The sequence below is a fragment of the Suncus etruscus genome, chromosome 12 (assembly GCF_024139225.1).
Source record: "Suncus etruscus isolate mSunEtr1 chromosome 12, mSunEtr1.pri.cur, whole genome shotgun sequence".
Classification (NCBI taxonomy): Eukaryota; Metazoa; Chordata; class Mammalia; order Eulipotyphla; family Soricidae; genus Suncus; species Suncus etruscus.
The window spans coordinates 98,041,828-98,058,575 of NC_064859.1; the positions used below are offsets into that span (position 1 = coordinate 98,041,828).

At 45.9% G+C, this 16,748-nt stretch overlaps 1 protein-coding gene across 1 annotated transcript in view; it reads left to right on the forward strand.

Annotated features, from left to right (window-relative positions):
* Positions 1–16,748, forward strand: part of BIRC6 (baculoviral IAP repeat containing 6) — a 162,874-nt gene that overhangs the window by 81,919 nt on the left and 64,207 nt on the right. Inside the window, exons 25-34 of the mRNA XM_049784698.1 lie at positions 246–433; positions 1,272–1,601; positions 2,112–2,211; positions 4,501–4,715; positions 4,841–5,049; positions 5,720–6,066; positions 6,781–7,000; positions 8,152–8,285; positions 10,772–10,909; positions 12,772–12,899. Coding sequence (XP_049640655.1) covers positions 246–433; positions 1,272–1,601; positions 2,112–2,211; positions 4,501–4,715; positions 4,841–5,049; positions 5,720–6,066; positions 6,781–7,000; positions 8,152–8,285; positions 10,772–10,909; positions 12,772–12,899 — 2,009 coding nt within the window. The remainder of the gene's footprint in view (positions 1–245; positions 434–1,271; positions 1,602–2,111; positions 2,212–4,500; positions 4,716–4,840; positions 5,050–5,719; positions 6,067–6,780; positions 7,001–8,151; positions 8,286–10,771; positions 10,910–12,771; positions 12,900–16,748) is intronic.

Sequence of the window (16,748 nt, forward strand, 5' to 3'; positions counted from 1 at the left end):
CCTATACAACCTCTCCTTGAAGTTCCTCCCAGATGCCTGGGTCCCGACTACGCTTAGCATTAAAATCCTCCTAATTCTCATCTCTCGCATTCTGACCACTGGAGAGAAAACGTTAGTTGTAGTGTCAGAAACCGTAGTTCCGTATGTGCGTGCATGTGTGTTTGTGCGTGTGTCTCCCCCGGCAAACCAACCCTTTCCTCATCCTGGTTTTTCTCTCTCCCCTCCCCTCCCTTGTCTCATGCCAGTGAGTTCCTTCGGGGTTCCCCCTGCAGTAGGTGGCCTGTCATCGGGGACGGTCGGGGAAGCTTCGACGGCCCTGAGTTCGGCAGCCCAGGTAGCTTTGCAGTCTCTCTCTCATGCAATGGCTTCAGCCGAGCAACAGCTGCAGGTGCTGCAAGAGAAACAGCAGCAGCTTTTGAAGCTTCAGCAACAGGTTGGAGACCATTTGGCTCTTTGTTCATGCTGTCTCTAAACTTCAAAAGCGGAAAAAAAAAAAAAGTGCGCTAAAAACGAACAGAAAGAAACCAAAAAATTGGCCCATTCTTTACGGAAAGGAAAGGAAAGGAAAGTAGGGTGATCGCTCTGAGCTGATCATTTGCTACAAGAAATTGAGGTAACTTACTTCTAGGGTGACATGTTGAAATTGAAAACAATTATCAGTTCGTTTTGTTTCCTCTGGAACCGAGGGAATTGACTGGAGACTTTGTCGTCCAGTAGGCCAGTTTGTTCCTAGTATGTTTAAATATTCTTGCTCTTAACATGATAGTTACTAGGTAGTGTGTTCATTAATGTCCGTAACCTAAGGAGTCCAGAGCTTGGTTTTAAGACCAGTGCTGTGATTCTGAGTTTACAAATCGGCGTCATCAGCTTCCGGAGTGTCGATTGTGTATTAAAGGCCACCCAGGCCTGTGACCCACCACCATATGACCACTTGGCATTAACTGGGAAACATTTCCTGTTAGTATAAGTTTTGACTAGAACTTTGTTTCCCATTGACATTTACTTACCTGTGATTTGTTTTTCACCTTGAGATAAATTTCAAAAACAAAAATCAAAAATACCCCCAAACTCAGAGGCTTATATTAATGTACCTATTATGATGAAGTCTTTAAAAACAAGAAATACTGCATTTTTAAGTGGGTTACATTTGGGGGGTTGTGTCATGGACTTTACTGAAGTCCATTCAGCTATATGTGCCGTCATAGTACATTTGTGCCAGCGTGTTGTTGCCTGGGCAGGCCCACATGTGCCACATCTGCCTCTTCCCGCAGAAAGCAAAGCTGGAGGCCAAGTTACATCAGACAACGGCCGCAGCTGCTGCGGCCGCCACCTCGTCAGCTCTGCCCACTATGGGCCCCATCCACAACTCCGTGCCTTCCCACCCTGTGGCGGCCCCGGGCTTCTTCATCCACCCGTCGGATGTGATCCCCCCGACCCCAAAAACCACGCCACTCTTCATGACCCCGCCGCTCACCCCACCCAATGAGGCCGTGTCCGTTGTGATCAACGCCGAGCTCGCGCAGCTCTTCCCGGGCTCAGTTCTTGATCCCCCGACGGTCAGCCTGGCGGCTCAGAGCAAGCATTCCAATAAGTCAAGAATGGTCAGTGTTGTCTTGGAATACGTGCTTTCACTTGGGTATTAAAAGAAAAACAAACTGGGGGTGGAGTGATAGCACAATGGGGTTTTTGGCATCCGTATGGTCCCCTGAGCACTGCCAGGAGTGATTTCTGAGTGCAGAACCAGGAGTAGCCCCTGAGCGGTGCTGGGTGTGGCCCCAAAACTAAAAATACAACAAAAATAAAAACAAAATTTGTATGTGTTTGTGGTGGGCCCACATCCAGCAGGGCTGAGGGATTGTTTCTGGACATTGGTGTTCAGAGAGGGGGCCCTTAGGGTAGTTATAGGGATGGAATTTGGGGTCTGGCAGCTGCCATAATCCCTGTGCTGTGTCTTCAGCTCAGTATGTGCATGAATGGCGAAGAGGTTGACATTTCAGGGAATGTAGAGCAAACCTCATTTTGTGGAGTGTCTGTCACTACATGCTGTTTTGTTGCTGTGATTCTTAGTTTTTCTTGAGCAGATGTAAGAGTTGTTATTATTATTTTTTTAGAATCCACTTGGTTCTGGCCTTGCTCTTGCAATTTCTCATGCTTCACATTTTCTTCAACCTCCTCCTCATCAGTCCATCATTATTGAGCGAATGCATTCAGGTAAGTGATTTTCTTAAATGCACTTTTGGGGGGGCAGAGATTGGGCCACACCCGGCTGTACTCAAAAATGCCTCTTGGCAGGCACAGGGGCCATATGGGATGCCGGGGATTGAACTTGGGTCATTCCAGGTTCAGCTGCGTGCAAGGCAAATGCCCTACTGCTGTGCTATCACTCCGGCCTCATCTTCAGTACACTTTTTATCTGATGTCCCAACTCAGTTTTTTTCTGGGAGGAGTGCGAGATTTGAGGCTATTCCTAATGCGGTGCTGAGGGGTCAGTTCTCTGTGTTGCCTACGTTATTATTACTATAATCAGATGAAAATAATAATATTTCACAGTCTCTGAATAATGAAAAATTTATCTGTGCATATGTTGTGTTAGGTACAAGGCCGTTTGATTGATCTGGACTTTCCAGCAGAGATTGTCAACATAAAACCAGAGTAGCTTCTTTTTTTTTTCACCTTCGGTTCTTACTGTTCTGGATTTCAATAGCAGCTGAACTCCCAGACCTGACTTGCTATAGGAAGTAAAGCAGACATGAGACTCTATTTCTTTAGTTTGGAGGGGGTGTGGGGCAGGCTCACACCCAGCAGCGTTCAGGGGTTCCTCAGGGCTCTGCGCTCAGAAGTTGCTCCTGGTAGGCTCAAAGGACCATAAGAGATGCTGGAAATCGAACCTTGACTGCTTGGCAAGGCCTTACCACTGTGTTGCCATTCTGGCCCCAATTTCCTTCCTTCCTTCCTTCCTTCCTTCCTTCCTTCCTTCCTTCCTTCCTTCCTTCCTTCCTTCCTTCCTTCCTTCCTTCCTTCCTTCCTTCCTTCCTTCCTTCCTTCCTTCCTTCCTTCCTTCCCCCCTCCCCCTCCCTCCCTCTCCCCTCCCCCCTCTCCCTCCCTTCCTTCCTCCCTTCCTCCCTCCCTTCCTTCCTCCCTTCCTCCCTCCCTTCCTCCCTCCCTTCCTTCCTTCCTTCCTTCCCCCCTCCCCCTCCCTCCCTCTCCCCTCCCCCCTCTCCCTCCCTCCCTCCCTCCCTCCCTCCCTCCCTCCCTCCCTCCCTCCCTCCCTCCCTTCCCTGTCTTTCTTTCCCCCCTCCTTTCCTTCCCTTTGCTTCCCTTCCCTTCTCTCCCCTCTCCCTCCCCACCCTCCCTCCCCCTTTTTTGGTTTTCCCTCCCTTTTTTTTTGGTTTTGGGTCACACCCGGCAGCTCTCGGGTTACTCCTGGCTCTATTCTATGCTCTATGCTCAGAAATCGCTCCTGGGAGGTTCAGGGGACCATATGGGATGCCGGGATTCAAACCACCGACCTTCTGCATGAATGCAAACACCTTACCTCTATGCTATCTCTCCAGCCCCATATTTCTTTTCTTTTTTTTTTTTTTTTTTTTTTTTTTTTTTGTGGTTTTTGGGTCACACCCGGCAGTGCTCAGGGGTTATTTCTGGCTCCAGGCTCAGAAATTGCTCCTGGCAGGCACAGGGACCATATGGGGCTCTGGGATTCGAACCGATGACCTCCTGCATGAAAGGCAAACGCCTTACCTCCATGCTATCTCTCCAGCCCCTAGCCCCATATTTCTAATGTTTTATTTTAAGTGAACTCTCCACCCCTACCCCCAGTATGTTACTCTAGTGCCTTCTTACAGGAACAGGGAAGTTTTCTTATTCTCTTATTCTTATTTCTTATTCTTATTCTCAGGGTCACGCACCCCCAGAACAGCATTCCCCCTGTACCTTGTGCCTTGCAGTGCTTTGGACGTGTTACATGTGTGTTCTACCCTCAAACAAGCCCCCAGCCCCCACAAGTGGATTTCATATTTCTTTTTGTCTTGTCTTTTTCTTTACATCTTTACCCTGTATAAGTTGCAATGCCACGTGAACTTAAATAGGATTTAAAATTGCACAGGACATTTTGGTAGCATGTCGCTCTATCAGCATTGCTAAATTCATTGCTGATAGGTTCTTTATAGAATAATCAGTACACTATTTTTTCCTTTCATTTGTTTTGCTTTGTTTTCGTTCTGTTTTAAACAAATGGACAGTTGGCTGCCTTCAGAGAAACAGCTTATTTTTTACATCTGTCCTGGGGATTAAAGCCAATACAGATATTTTCTCAGATATGTTTGGAATGAGAATCACTTCCTTTTGGTTCGTTTGCTATACTTAGCCAATGATTGAGTCTTTTAGATGTGAATGTTCCCAACAGTTCTCGAATGGAGCTATTGGAGAATAGCTGATTGGTGAGGTCTTTTTTTTTTTTTTTTGGAGGGGCCTGGCTAACAATTGCACTTTTTCTTTTAGGTGCAAGGAGATTCGTCACCTTGGATTTCGGCCGGCCCATCCTGCTGACTGACGTGCTGATTCCCACCTGCGCTGACTTGGCCTCTTTGTCCATTGACATTTGGACCTTGGGTGAAGAGGTGGACGGGAGGCGCCTGGTCGTGGCCACCGACATCAGCACCCACTCCCTGATCCTCCATGACCTTGTGCCGCCCCCTGTCTGCAGGTTCATGAAAGTAAGCCCCAGCACTCGTCCCCAGGAAGCCCCCACGCAGTGGGGTGGGGTTCCTGATGAGGCACTGTGCCTTCTTCCTGGGGCGGGCAGGTGGGCGCACACAGATGGGACCGTGTTCCGTTCCAGATCACAGTCATTGGCCGCTACGGAAGCACCAACGCCAGAGCCAAGATCCCACTGGGCTTCTATTACGGACACACATACATCCTGCCATGGGAAAGCGAGCTGAAGCTCATGCACGACCCACTGCGGGGCGAGGGCGAGGCTGCCGCTCAGCCCGACATGGACCAGCACCTGGCCATGATGGTGGCCCTGCAGGAGGACATTCAGTGCCGGTCAGTCCCCACCTCTGCCCCGCTCAGTGTCAGTGTCCGTAGGAGTCAGGCCTTTAGTTCCTCCTTCGGGAAAGATCTTCTCAGGGCACCAAGGAGGATGAAAGACCCTAGCCTGTGAGTGGTTGCACCAAGGTCCAATCACGACTAAGGCCCTCTAGAATCATCCTTGATGGGTATGCGTTTGTGTAGTCCTGAGTCCCACTCAACAGTTTGGCTGGCCCAGTGGGGGTGGCCCAGGAAATGCAGAGCAGTCCTGGAGAGCCTCTAGGCCATGGCAACATTCGGACAGATGGGCAAGGGCCAGATTGATAGCATAGCAGTAGGGCATTTGCCTTGCATGTAGCCGATCGAGGACAGATGGTGGTTCAAATCCTGGCATCCCATATGGTCCCCTGAGCCTGCCAGGAGCGATTTCTGAGCGCAGCGCCAGGAGTAATCCATGAGTGCCACTGAGTGTGGCCCCAAAACCAAAATAAATAAATAAATAAATAAATAAAATGAATAAAATAAAAAATTAAAAAAAATAAAGGAGACGTGAGCAAGGGGAGGACAAAGGATGGGGGTCCTGAGGATGATAGAGATGATTTTCCCTTCTGTTGATGCGCTCTATAGGTTTGCTTTCTCTTCTGTGCTCATAACATTGCTGTCCACTCTTATTTTGTACTTACAGGTATAACTTAGCCTGTCATCGGCTGGAAACTCTGCTGCAAAGCATTGACCTTCCTCCCCTCAACAGCGCCAACAACGCTCAGTACTTTTTGCGGAAGCCCGACAAGGCCGTGGAGGAAGACAGCAGGGTTTTCTCGGCCTACCAGGATTGCATTCAGCTCCAGCTGCAGCTCAACCTGGCCCACCACGCCGTGCAGCGCCTCCGAGTGGCACTGGGTGCCAGCCGACGGGTGTTGTGCGAGGCCTCGGATCCCCAGGACATTATCCAGGCATCTTCCACCGAGCAGCTGCGCACCATCATCAGATACCTGCTGGACACCCTGCTCAGCCTCCTGCACTCCTCTAATGGTCTGTGTGCTGCCCTTTCTTTGATTGCCAGCTGCTTGGTTGGTTATGTTTGGCCGTGTTCAGGGCTTACTTCTGGCTCTGCACTTGGAATACTCCTGGCAGGACTTGGAGGGTTGTTGGGATGGATTTATTTTTATTTTGTTTTTGGCCCTTACTTGGCAGTGCTCAGGGTTTTCTCCTGATTGTGCTCAGCGGTTACTCTTGGCATGCTCAGGAATCATATGAGATACCGGCAATCGAACCTGGTTCTGTCTGCTTGTACCCAGCTCATGTAGAATTAATATAATTGAATTAAGTTCTGACTCTCCTAAGTATTTTTAACAGATCAAAACAGTATGAATATGGAAGTGGAACATTTTATGGTTACTCCTAGTGGCTCTCAGGGGTTACTCCTGGCTCTGTTCTCAGAATCACTCCTTTCAGGCTCCAGGGACCATATGGGATGCCGAGGATCAAACCTGGGTTTGTTCCGGGTCAGCTGCATGGAAGGAAATGTCTTACCTGTATTTCGGTTTTTTGTTTTTGTTTTTGCCACGAGAGGGATTTAAACCAGGGCCTCACACGTGAATGTACGGCATGCCTCCCTAGCCCCTAGGAGTCATGGCCAATTAGTAAAATAAGGATTGGTGAAGAAGAAAATGAATCAGTCTAGCAGGATGATGATTCTAGTGTGTCTTTCAATAGGAAATTTTACTGTCTTCTTTCTTGTAATAGGACACTCTGTTCCTGCAGTTTTGCAGAGCACTTTTCACGCCCAGGCCTGCGAAGAGCTGTTCAAGCACTTGTGCATCAGCGGGACCCCGAAGATCCGGTTGCACACGGGCCTATTACTCGTGCAGCTCTGCGGTGGGGAGAGGTGGTGGGGCCAGTTCCTGTCCAATGTGCTGCAGGAGTTGTACAATTCTGAGCAGCTGCTCATCTTCCCACAGGACAGGTGGGCCAGAGGACGGTGCTGGGGTTGTGTGTGTGTGTGTGTGTGTGAGTATGTGTGTGTGAGTGTGTGTGCGTGTGTACACAATTCTGAGCAGTTGCTCATCTTCCCATAGGACAGGTGGGCCAGATGGGTGGGCCAGATGACGGTGCTGGGGTTTTGTGTGTGTGTCTGTGTACAATTCTGAGCAGCTGCTCATCTTTGCACAGGACAGGTGGGCCAGATGACTGTGTGTGTGTGTGTCTGTGTCTGTGTGTGTGTGTGTTGCTCATCATCTTTGCACAGGACAGGTGGGCCAGATGACTGTGTGTGTGTGTATGTGTGTGTGTGTGTGTGTGTGTGTGTGTAATATTGCTTTTTTAAATAACTTTTAAACACCAGGGTTACAAGGTTTATTGTAAAAGAGTTCATGATTTATTTTTAGTCACATAGTGTCCCCACACTCTTCACCCCTGCACATTTCCTACCACTGTGTAGAATTAATTTTGATTGGGTGCATGTCTTTGTGGATTTGTTCTGTAAAGGACATCTGGAAGAAATATATACATGATTTAACTGAAGTGATATCTTTTTCGCTGGGGAGTGGTTGGGCCACACCCAACTGTGCCCAGATTATATCTGGCAATCTCGGCATCCTTTGCAAGCAAACACCTTCCATACTGGTACTGTAGCTCTCATCCCAACACAAGTATTTCTTGCATTTCCAAACAGAATGCACAGATGAGTGTTTAGAACTATTTCTTGGGGCCGGGCGGTGGCGCTGGAGGTAAGGTGCCTGCCTTGCCTGCGCTAGCCTAGGACGGACCTCGGTTCGATCCCCCGGCGTCCCATATGGTCCCCCAAGAAGCCAGGAGCAACTTCTGAGCGCATAGCCAGGAGTAACCCCTGAGCGTCACAGGGTGTGGCCCCCCCCCAAAAAAAAGAGAACTATTTCTTTTGCACCCTGTCCCTTTATGTGATCAAATGAAGTGTGGGGCAGACATAAAGTTAAAGCTAGGTCATGCACCTGGTGGTGTCAGATGTTGTTTTCACATCCTGCCTTCACCTAAGTATCTTGGTCTGCCCACACCCTCTGTTCATGCTGCGTAATCTCAAGTAAACCCTTTTAGATAGGCAGAAGCCTTGCCTAACACTGATTGTGTCTCTGTCCTTAGGGTCTTCATGCTTCTCTCCTGCATTGGTCAGCGGTCCCTGAGCAACAGTGGGGTGTTAGAAAGTCTGCTCAATCTACTGGATAACTTGCTATCACCTCTGCAGCCACAGTTTACCCTGCATCAGAGGACAGAAGGTACTGGAAAGGGACCTTAGCAGAGACTTAGACTCTTTCCTTTATCTAGTCCTTTTGGGGGAGGGGGGATAGGAAACTTTTTCTTTCCTTTTTTGGGGGGTGTTGTACTATACCCTGTACTCGGGGGCTGCTCCTTTCTATTCAGAAGTGACCCCCCTCAGTAGTTGAGGCCTCATACATACTGAGTGCAAGAGCCCTTTCCTTTTAGCCCTGTCCTTTTTCACCTATCTCCTGCAGTGCATGTTTGGATATTCATTACTGCTCATTTTTTTTTTTTTTTTTTTTTTTTTGGTTTTTTTTGGGCGACACCCTGTGACGCTCAGGGGTTACTCCTGGCTATGCGCTCAGAAGTTGCTCCTGGCTTCTTGGGGGACCATATGGGACGCCGGGGGATCGAACCGCGGTCCCGTCCGTCCTAGGCTAGCGCAGGCAAGGCAGGCACCTTACCTCCAGCGCCACCGCCCGGCCCCAGCTGCTCATTTTTTAAATGCATTTCTATGATGCAGACTTTTTCAGAGGGACAGCATTCGTTTGATGATCATAATGATTCCTAAATTTTTGCTTTAATTCTCTTTTATTTTTTGTTTCTTTGCTTTTTTTTTTTTTTTTTTAAACACCTTGATTACATACATGATTGTGTTTGGGTTTCAGTCATAAAAGGAACACCACCCATCACCAGTGCAACATTCCCATCACCCATGTCCCAAATCTCCCTCCTCCCCACCCAACCCCTGCCTGTACTCTAAACAGGCTCTGCATTTCCCTCATACATTCTCAATATTAGGACAGTTCAAAATGTAGTTATTTCTCTAACTAAACTCATCACTCTTTGTGGTGAGCTTCCTGAGGTGAGCTGGAACTTCCAGCTCTTTTCTCTTTTGTGTCTGAAATTTATTATTGCTTTTGGGCCACAGCCAGTGGTTACTCTTGGCTCTGTGCTCAGAATTTAGTCCTGCTGGGCTCGGGGGAACATCTGGGATGCCAGGAATCGAACATGGCAAACTCACTCTGCTGTCCTATCGCTCTGGCTCCTGCTTTAATTTCATTTCCTGTTTGGCTGTTGTGCCCTGTTCAGTTGTGAGGGACCTTTGGATCGTGAGGGACCATGTTGTGGCAGGGGTGGAACTCGGCTTCCTGTATGCTAAACTTGCTTTCAGCCCATTGAGCCTTTGCACAGGCACTGCTCACCACTTTCTTTTGTGATGAAATCAATTTGTTATTTAATGAAGTGCCCATGATTTATTGATCGTGCTTTCTGAGAGTTAAAGTTGAGTTTTATAATGTTTTATATTTACAATGTTTATAATGTTCTGTAAAATATTCTACCACCTCCAATGTCTGCTCCTGCCGTCAGTGTTCCCTTATTATGTCATCCATCACACAGTCATCTTTTAAATCTTGTCTCTCTTCATTTCTTGAATATTGTGATAGGAAATTACTGTGATTTTGTTCCATACATTTGGGGGGGGGCTTAAATTAGTATTTAAGTTTTAAGTCACCATTGTGGTTTTGGCTGTTGGTGAGCTTCTTTTGTATATGTTACTGGGATAAAAATCTTTGCCTACTTTGGGGCCGGAGAGATAGCATGGAGGTAAAGGCGTTTGCCTTGCATGCGGAAGGACGGTGGTTCGAACCCTGGCATCCCGTATGGTCTCCTGTGCCTGCCAGGGGCGATTTCTGAACATAGAGCCAGGAGTAACCCCTGAGGGCAGCTGGGTGTGACCCAAAAACCAAAAAAAAAAAAAAAATTTTTTTTTTTTGCCTATTTTATTTTTGCCACCATGCCCCAACCCTCATATGTAAAACCTCAAAATGTTACTTCTGTTTTTGAGGGGGTCACACCTGGTGGTACTAAAGACTTATTCCTGGCTCTGTGTTTAGGGATCATTCCTGATGGGCTTAGAAAACCAGATGGGGTACCAGGATGAAACACAGAGTGGCTGCATGCAGGCTATACATTCTAGCCTAGCTTCTGTTCTATCTCTCTGGTCCCCCAAAAATGGCACTTTTGTTTTGTTTTGTTTTGTTTTGATTTTGGGTCACACCCGGTGACACTCGGGTTAGTCCTGGCTCTGCGCTCAGAAATCGCTCCTGGGAGGCTCAGGAGACCATATGGGATGCCGGGATTTGAACCACCGAACTTCTGCTTGCAAGGCAAACGCTTTACCTCCATGCTATCTTTCCGGCCTCAAAATGTCACATTTTTTAAACTCATCCTTACATGTCTAAAGTTGGCACCTTATTTCATTTTGCCTAATTCACGGGTTATCCACAAGATTTCACTCAACAAGTATTTGTCTATTTTTGAAGAATTTACTGTTTATTATTTCCTGCGTGTTATGTAGTTCTTGGGTATAGATTTCAGTTTTGGTGTGGATGATGAGTGATCTTAGTGTTAGTGGTGATGCGGTGCTTTTGCCCTGATTGGTCAGACTTGAGTCAAACTCAGTCGTCTGCTTTCATTTCGACCTCTCTGACACAACCAGGTGTCTTGGACATCCCCATGATCAGCTGGGTGGTCATGCTGGTCTCCAGGCTGCTCGACTACGTGGCCACTGTCGAGGATGAAGCCGCTTCTGCCAAGAAAGCGCTGAATGGCAAAGACCGCGAGAGGCTCATGACAGGTAAGAGACTTGCTCACACGACTCTTGGGGGATGTTCAGTGACGGTTTACTGACCTGGAGTTCCATTTCCGTCGCACTGATTTTAGGTAACATACGAATTGTCTAGGAGTTTAATAGAATAAACTTGTGAAGGACTTTCTCAAAGGCTATTTGTCTGGTCATGGCACTTAGTTTCTAAATACTCTGGAATCTTTAAGGTTCACCTTGACTGCTTCACATGCTAGAAAACATACATACAACTCTGGTATAGAAGGAACGCCTTAGTCTTGTCATTTTCCTCTACTAAGTCTCATGCACAGAGATCTTTCCCCAGTCTCGGTCTTGCACATAGAGATCTCTCCCTGGCCCCTTTAGTCGTGCACAGAGATTGCTTCCCTGCTTTATAGCATCCAAGTGCACATCTCAGGAGGGGAAAAGTGGTCGATGTGTGCCCAGACCCTGTACCAGATGACAGGCATGCATGCACGGCTGGTACATCCCATTCTGGTTCAGAAGCCAGGAGAGCATAGCTAGGACTGAAACTAATACCTATTGCCTATTTGAGTAACCGGTTCTTATTCTGTTCAGGCTAATTCTAATTTGCTTGTGCTTGTCTCTCATGAACCGGAAGTACTTCTGGACTGGCTCCCTACCCCTCCCTATTCTCCACCCATGGGGTGTTCCTACTCTTCCCAACAAAGACCTCGGGTCAGAGAGACTACTTCTGGTTTCGGTCCCGCGGCTTGCCTGTCTGCCTGCCGGTACCGTTTGCCAGCTAGCAGAGAGCTTGTGGTTGGTGGATATTCCTGAGCCTGTTTTATATCCTAAACCCATGTGGATTATTTCCTGTGTCAGCGTTGTTTCCTGGCCCAATCCCTCCTCTGGGATTGGGGCATAAGGCTTCCACTACAGTTGCCTCTATTTTTATTTGTAGCATCTGGCTATTCTAGCGACAGACAGACAGGAGAATTTGGGGCAGGGAGTGGGGTAATTCAGTACACGGATCTCAGGGCCTTCCCCGTGTCTAGCATGCACCTTCCCCCTAAGCCGCATCCTTGATCCACATTTGGAAACTTAGAATCTGAAGTCATTTGACACATGGAGAGAATATATATTTGTGTGGAGGAGATATAAACGAAGAGATATGTCTTGGATTTAAGCTCCTGAGAATAAGATGGGTGGGTTATATGTAGTGTATTGGGCTTGAACTATGTTGAAAAGTGACCCCACATAATCATGATACTTTCTAAAAATGAGAATGAGTAGAGATGCATCATTTTTAAACTGTTTTACCTCATATATGCAATCATTAGTTTAAACTCTTTTACTACCCTTTCTTTGAGTTACTACATCAAAAGATAGAGTGAAATAGAATAGTGAGCATTTGCTTTTGTTAGAACGGAGTGCCAATTGGGGCCAGAGAGATAGCATGGAGGTAAGGCATTTGCCTTGCATGCAGAACGTTGGTGGTTCGAATCCTGGCATCCCATATGGTCCCCCGAGCCTGCCCAGAGCGATTTCTGAGCTTAGAGCCAGGAGTAATCGTTAAGCACTGCTGGGTGTGACCCAAAAACAAAAACAAAAAGAATTGAGTGCCATTATCCATGATATGTTGAGCAGAGGTGAATATTAAATAGTTGTAGAGAAAGATAGCTATTCACTTAACAAACACATGACAGACTGCCAGCAATGCCATCTAAATGTAATTTAGTATCTAAATCATTCTTGGTTAAACACTGTTATTTGCCTAAAATTAGCTTAGGTTTAAGAATCCTGTCATCGTTAACCCATTTCTAAATTTGTGCTTTTCTATACCAGTAAAGTTCTTTGAATTCAAGTTGTATAGCATTATTACTAACATGTTTATGTTTCTTTGCTTACAGGTAACCAGTGGAGTTTTATTAACAACAGTCTGCATACCCAGAACATAAATAGATCTTCAAAAGGCAGCAGTAGCCTTGATAGATTATATTCCAGAAAAATCAGGAAGCAGCTAGTTCACCATAAACAGGTAATTTTCAGGACGTTCATCATTGCTTGAGAAAGACGTTTTGGTTGTTGTCGACATTGACTTGCTATAAGATCTTAGATGTGACGTGATCTGACCTACCTGGGGAAATTACTTTAACGTCTGGAGGCTGAATTTCCTTGTTTGTAATATGACAGCGTACTTTATCAAATTTAGTTGATGTCTTTTTTCCCCCTCCCCTCCCCTCCCTCCTAGTTGATGTCCTTTTAACTTATATTTTCCTGTCTGTTACTGTTAATAGTTTTTTCTCTGAAATATTTTAAGATTTTTTTTTTCTTTTTGTAGTTTGAGTAACATGATTTTGCAGTGTTAACTTATTTGGAGTTATGCACTTTCAACAACTCAGTGTCCATGACACTCCACCACTGACTGCCCTCTCTCGCCCTTCCCTCTTTCCTTCTCTCCCGCCCTCCTTCCCTCTCTTTTTCCCTCCCTCCCTCATTTGTTGAGGGTTTCTGAATCTTGGCTTCCAGTTTCTCTGCATCTGTCAATACATTCATATGATCTCTACTTCCCTTCGTGGATATGGGGGGCTGGCGTGACAATGGGCATGTTTCAATAATAGATTTGCACATAGCACACATGCTTGTGTGGCAGTAGTAAATCCTGCTTGGTCGAGGCAGCTAACCCTTCTGAAGTTGTGTTGCATTTGCTTCATTAAGATCTTTTTGTTTTTGTTTTTGGGCCACACCCGGCAGTGCTCAGGGGTTACTCCGGGCTCTCTGCTCAGAAATAGCTCCTGGCAGGCACGGGGGACCCTGTGGGACACCGGGATTCGAACCAACCACCTTTGGTCCTGGATCGGCTGCTTGCAAGGCAAACGCCGCTGTGCTATCTCTCCAGGCCCTTCATTAAGATCTTGTTGGGGGGGTCTTTGCATCGATTTTCGTCAGGTATATTCTTTTAGAATAATAACGCTTCTCCTTTTGTTATTCGGGGCCTGTTGGTTTTGTAGAAGTTAAGAAAGATGAGTGTTTCTTTGGTATTTTTTCGTAGCTGGAGGTTAGATAGGTCATGGTATAGCTCACTAGTAAACTGGGCTGAACCCTGGTTTTTGTTCTTAGGAAGATTTTAAACTCAGGCTCATCAGTTTTTTACTTGGGATGATTGTGACTAGATTTTCTGAGTCAGAAAATGCACCCATTTCTTCTAGAGTCTCTGCAGGTGTAGATTGTGTTCATTATTCTTTCTGTGATTGGTTGTATTTCTGAGGTATCTATTGTCGTTTTCTCCTTTGATGTCTGACCTGATTATTTGAGTTTCCCTCTCCTGAGTCTGGCTAAGGGTTTGTCAATAGTTTCATTGGTCATTTGTCCTGCTTTCATTATTTGACTGTCATTAATTTTCGCCCTGATGTTTATTCTTTTCCATATTCTGCTTTATTTTCTAGTTTATCAGATCCTGAGATTATTTTTGGGAGGATTTTCTTGTTTCCTGATTGTAAGCTTAGATTTCTGTTAACCGTTTCACTGATTCAGAGATTCTGATAGTTCATCTTATTCTCTTGCTTCATGGAATCTTACTTCGTATTTCTCTGTATTTTATTACTTTTTCTGTATCTTACTTCTTCGAATCTCAATGGTTATTTAACAATATGCTATTTAGTTCCAATATTGACACTTTCCTCAGCTTCAATACTTAATTTTGCTTGGTAGTGTTGTGGACTGAAAGTATTCTGGGCATGACTGATCTCACTTTTCCTGACGCGTGGAAACCTGACTTTGTGCCACAGCTTTTCCTTGACAAGGCACTTTTCCACATGCACTGGAGAAGAACTTGTCACCAAGAATGGCTTTTGTAGATGAAATGGGGTTGTTTGTGTCTTGTCCTTTACCCTGTGAGATTTGTAAGTGATAGTAAACTGACTGTCCCCAGCTATTCTGTCTCTTTCTTCAGCGCTTATGTTTCCATCCTAATGTGTGATTGGGGAGGGTCTGGAATTGTGACCTGATCTTTTTGCAATGCTTTGATTTGGGTGCATTTAGGAAAGTTCCCGCCTCGGTTTTATTTGACCAGGAACAACATTTTGGAAAGTTAGGTCTGATGTCAAATCTGAGGTTTTTAGTTTTTCCTGTTTTTGCCCCTCAGTCTGAATTTTCATGATATTCTCCACTTTATGATTGTAATTTTAATTTTCCCTTTCGCCAAATGGGAAAGAACCAGTTCTTCCCTCTCTTAATGAAAGTTTATGTGGGAAGCGACACTGGGACAAGTGACTGAGGGTCACTGACTCCAGGGCTGGGCTGGGAAGGCCACTCTAAAGGTCCTCTGGAACCGCTCTCGACCACGGTGCCTCAGGATGGACGGGGCAGAAGATTTCTGTGAACGATTTGATATTCTTTGTTTGGGTTTTGGTTTTTGGTCCACACCTGGCAGTGCTCAAGAGTTACTTCTGGGAAGCTGGGGATTGAACCCAAGTCAGCTGTGTGCAAGGCACATATTCTTTATTTTTTTAGTTTCTGGATCACTTTTTATCGTTTGTTTTGAAATATCAATTTGTGTATAAATACATAGTTTTTTATTATATATATTTGCACATAGTTCCCATATAATCTCTTGCACATATGTTTATACATTGCAATGTGATTTTGTCACAGTTCATTCATGAATTCCTTCTGTATCTTTCTTAGTATTGTGATCTCTTTTGAAATATACTGATAGCTTTTTTTCAGTTGCATTTGACATTGTGAAATTTAGTTTCTAGCTCTCCTATGCTTATTTATTTTAGGGACCACACTTGGTGATGCTCAGGAATTACTCCTGGCTCTGCACAGGGATCAATCCTGCTTTTTCTTGGGGGATCATATGGGGTACCGGGGATTGAACCTGGAATAGTTGTACACAAGGCAAATGCCTTCCCCACTTTCGTATACTTACCGGTGCTATGGAGTTCAGGGGTCCCATGCGGGGCAGTTGTGTATCAGACATTCCAGGCCTGTGCCTGACCCCTGTCAAATCTCTACACCCACGTGGTAGTGTTTTTCCAAAGGGGCTCCTCTAGCTCTTTCACTTTCGACATGCTATATTGTATATTCTTGATATGTGCTACAGAGCCTGGAAAGGTAAAGAGTTATACAGTGGTTCTAAGTGTCTTGCACACACAATACTGACCTGGTCGATTGTCACCTATGGTGCCCTGAGCACCACCAGAAATTATCCTTGAGCACAGAATCAGGAGTAAGCCGTGAGCACTGCTGTATGTGTATGAGTGTTTTGGAGGGTATGTTATGATTATAAAAATGACCCCAGATGCAATTCCTTTTCCGAAAATTCTTGGCTTTATAGAATCCTGTTTGTGAAAGATCTGGGCCTTTGTTATTTTTTGCTTATCTGCTCCCAAGTCTGCCCAGTTCTGCAGGCTCTTGTGTGTGGGAGAGGAGTGTGGGCAGTTCTTGGGGATCCAGCCATACCTATCCACTTGCTGAGCAGAGGGTCGGCCCTTGGAGCTCTTCCTCCCCCAGCTTGCTCAGTCTTGTGGCAGGAAAATGGAAAACAAGGACTTAGGCCTTTTTCCCTTTTTTCTTTGTAAACCCTGAATCGGATTTAGCTGATGCTGAATTTTGTAAAATTTAAGTAGAATATTTTGGGCACTTTAATTTTGCTTGTACTTAATGGGGGAATGAAGGTGGAAAACACCTAGGGTGGGACTTAGTTTTTAGATAATATTTTTTGGGAGAAGCTCACCTGGCCATTCTTCAGGGTTACTCCTGGTCTCAGGAATTATTTATGGTCAGTGCTCAAGAAACCATATGAAGTGCCAGGGATCGAACCTGGGTCTACCTCATGCAAGAGAAACACCCTACCTGCTCTATTAGGGCTCTGACCCTCACC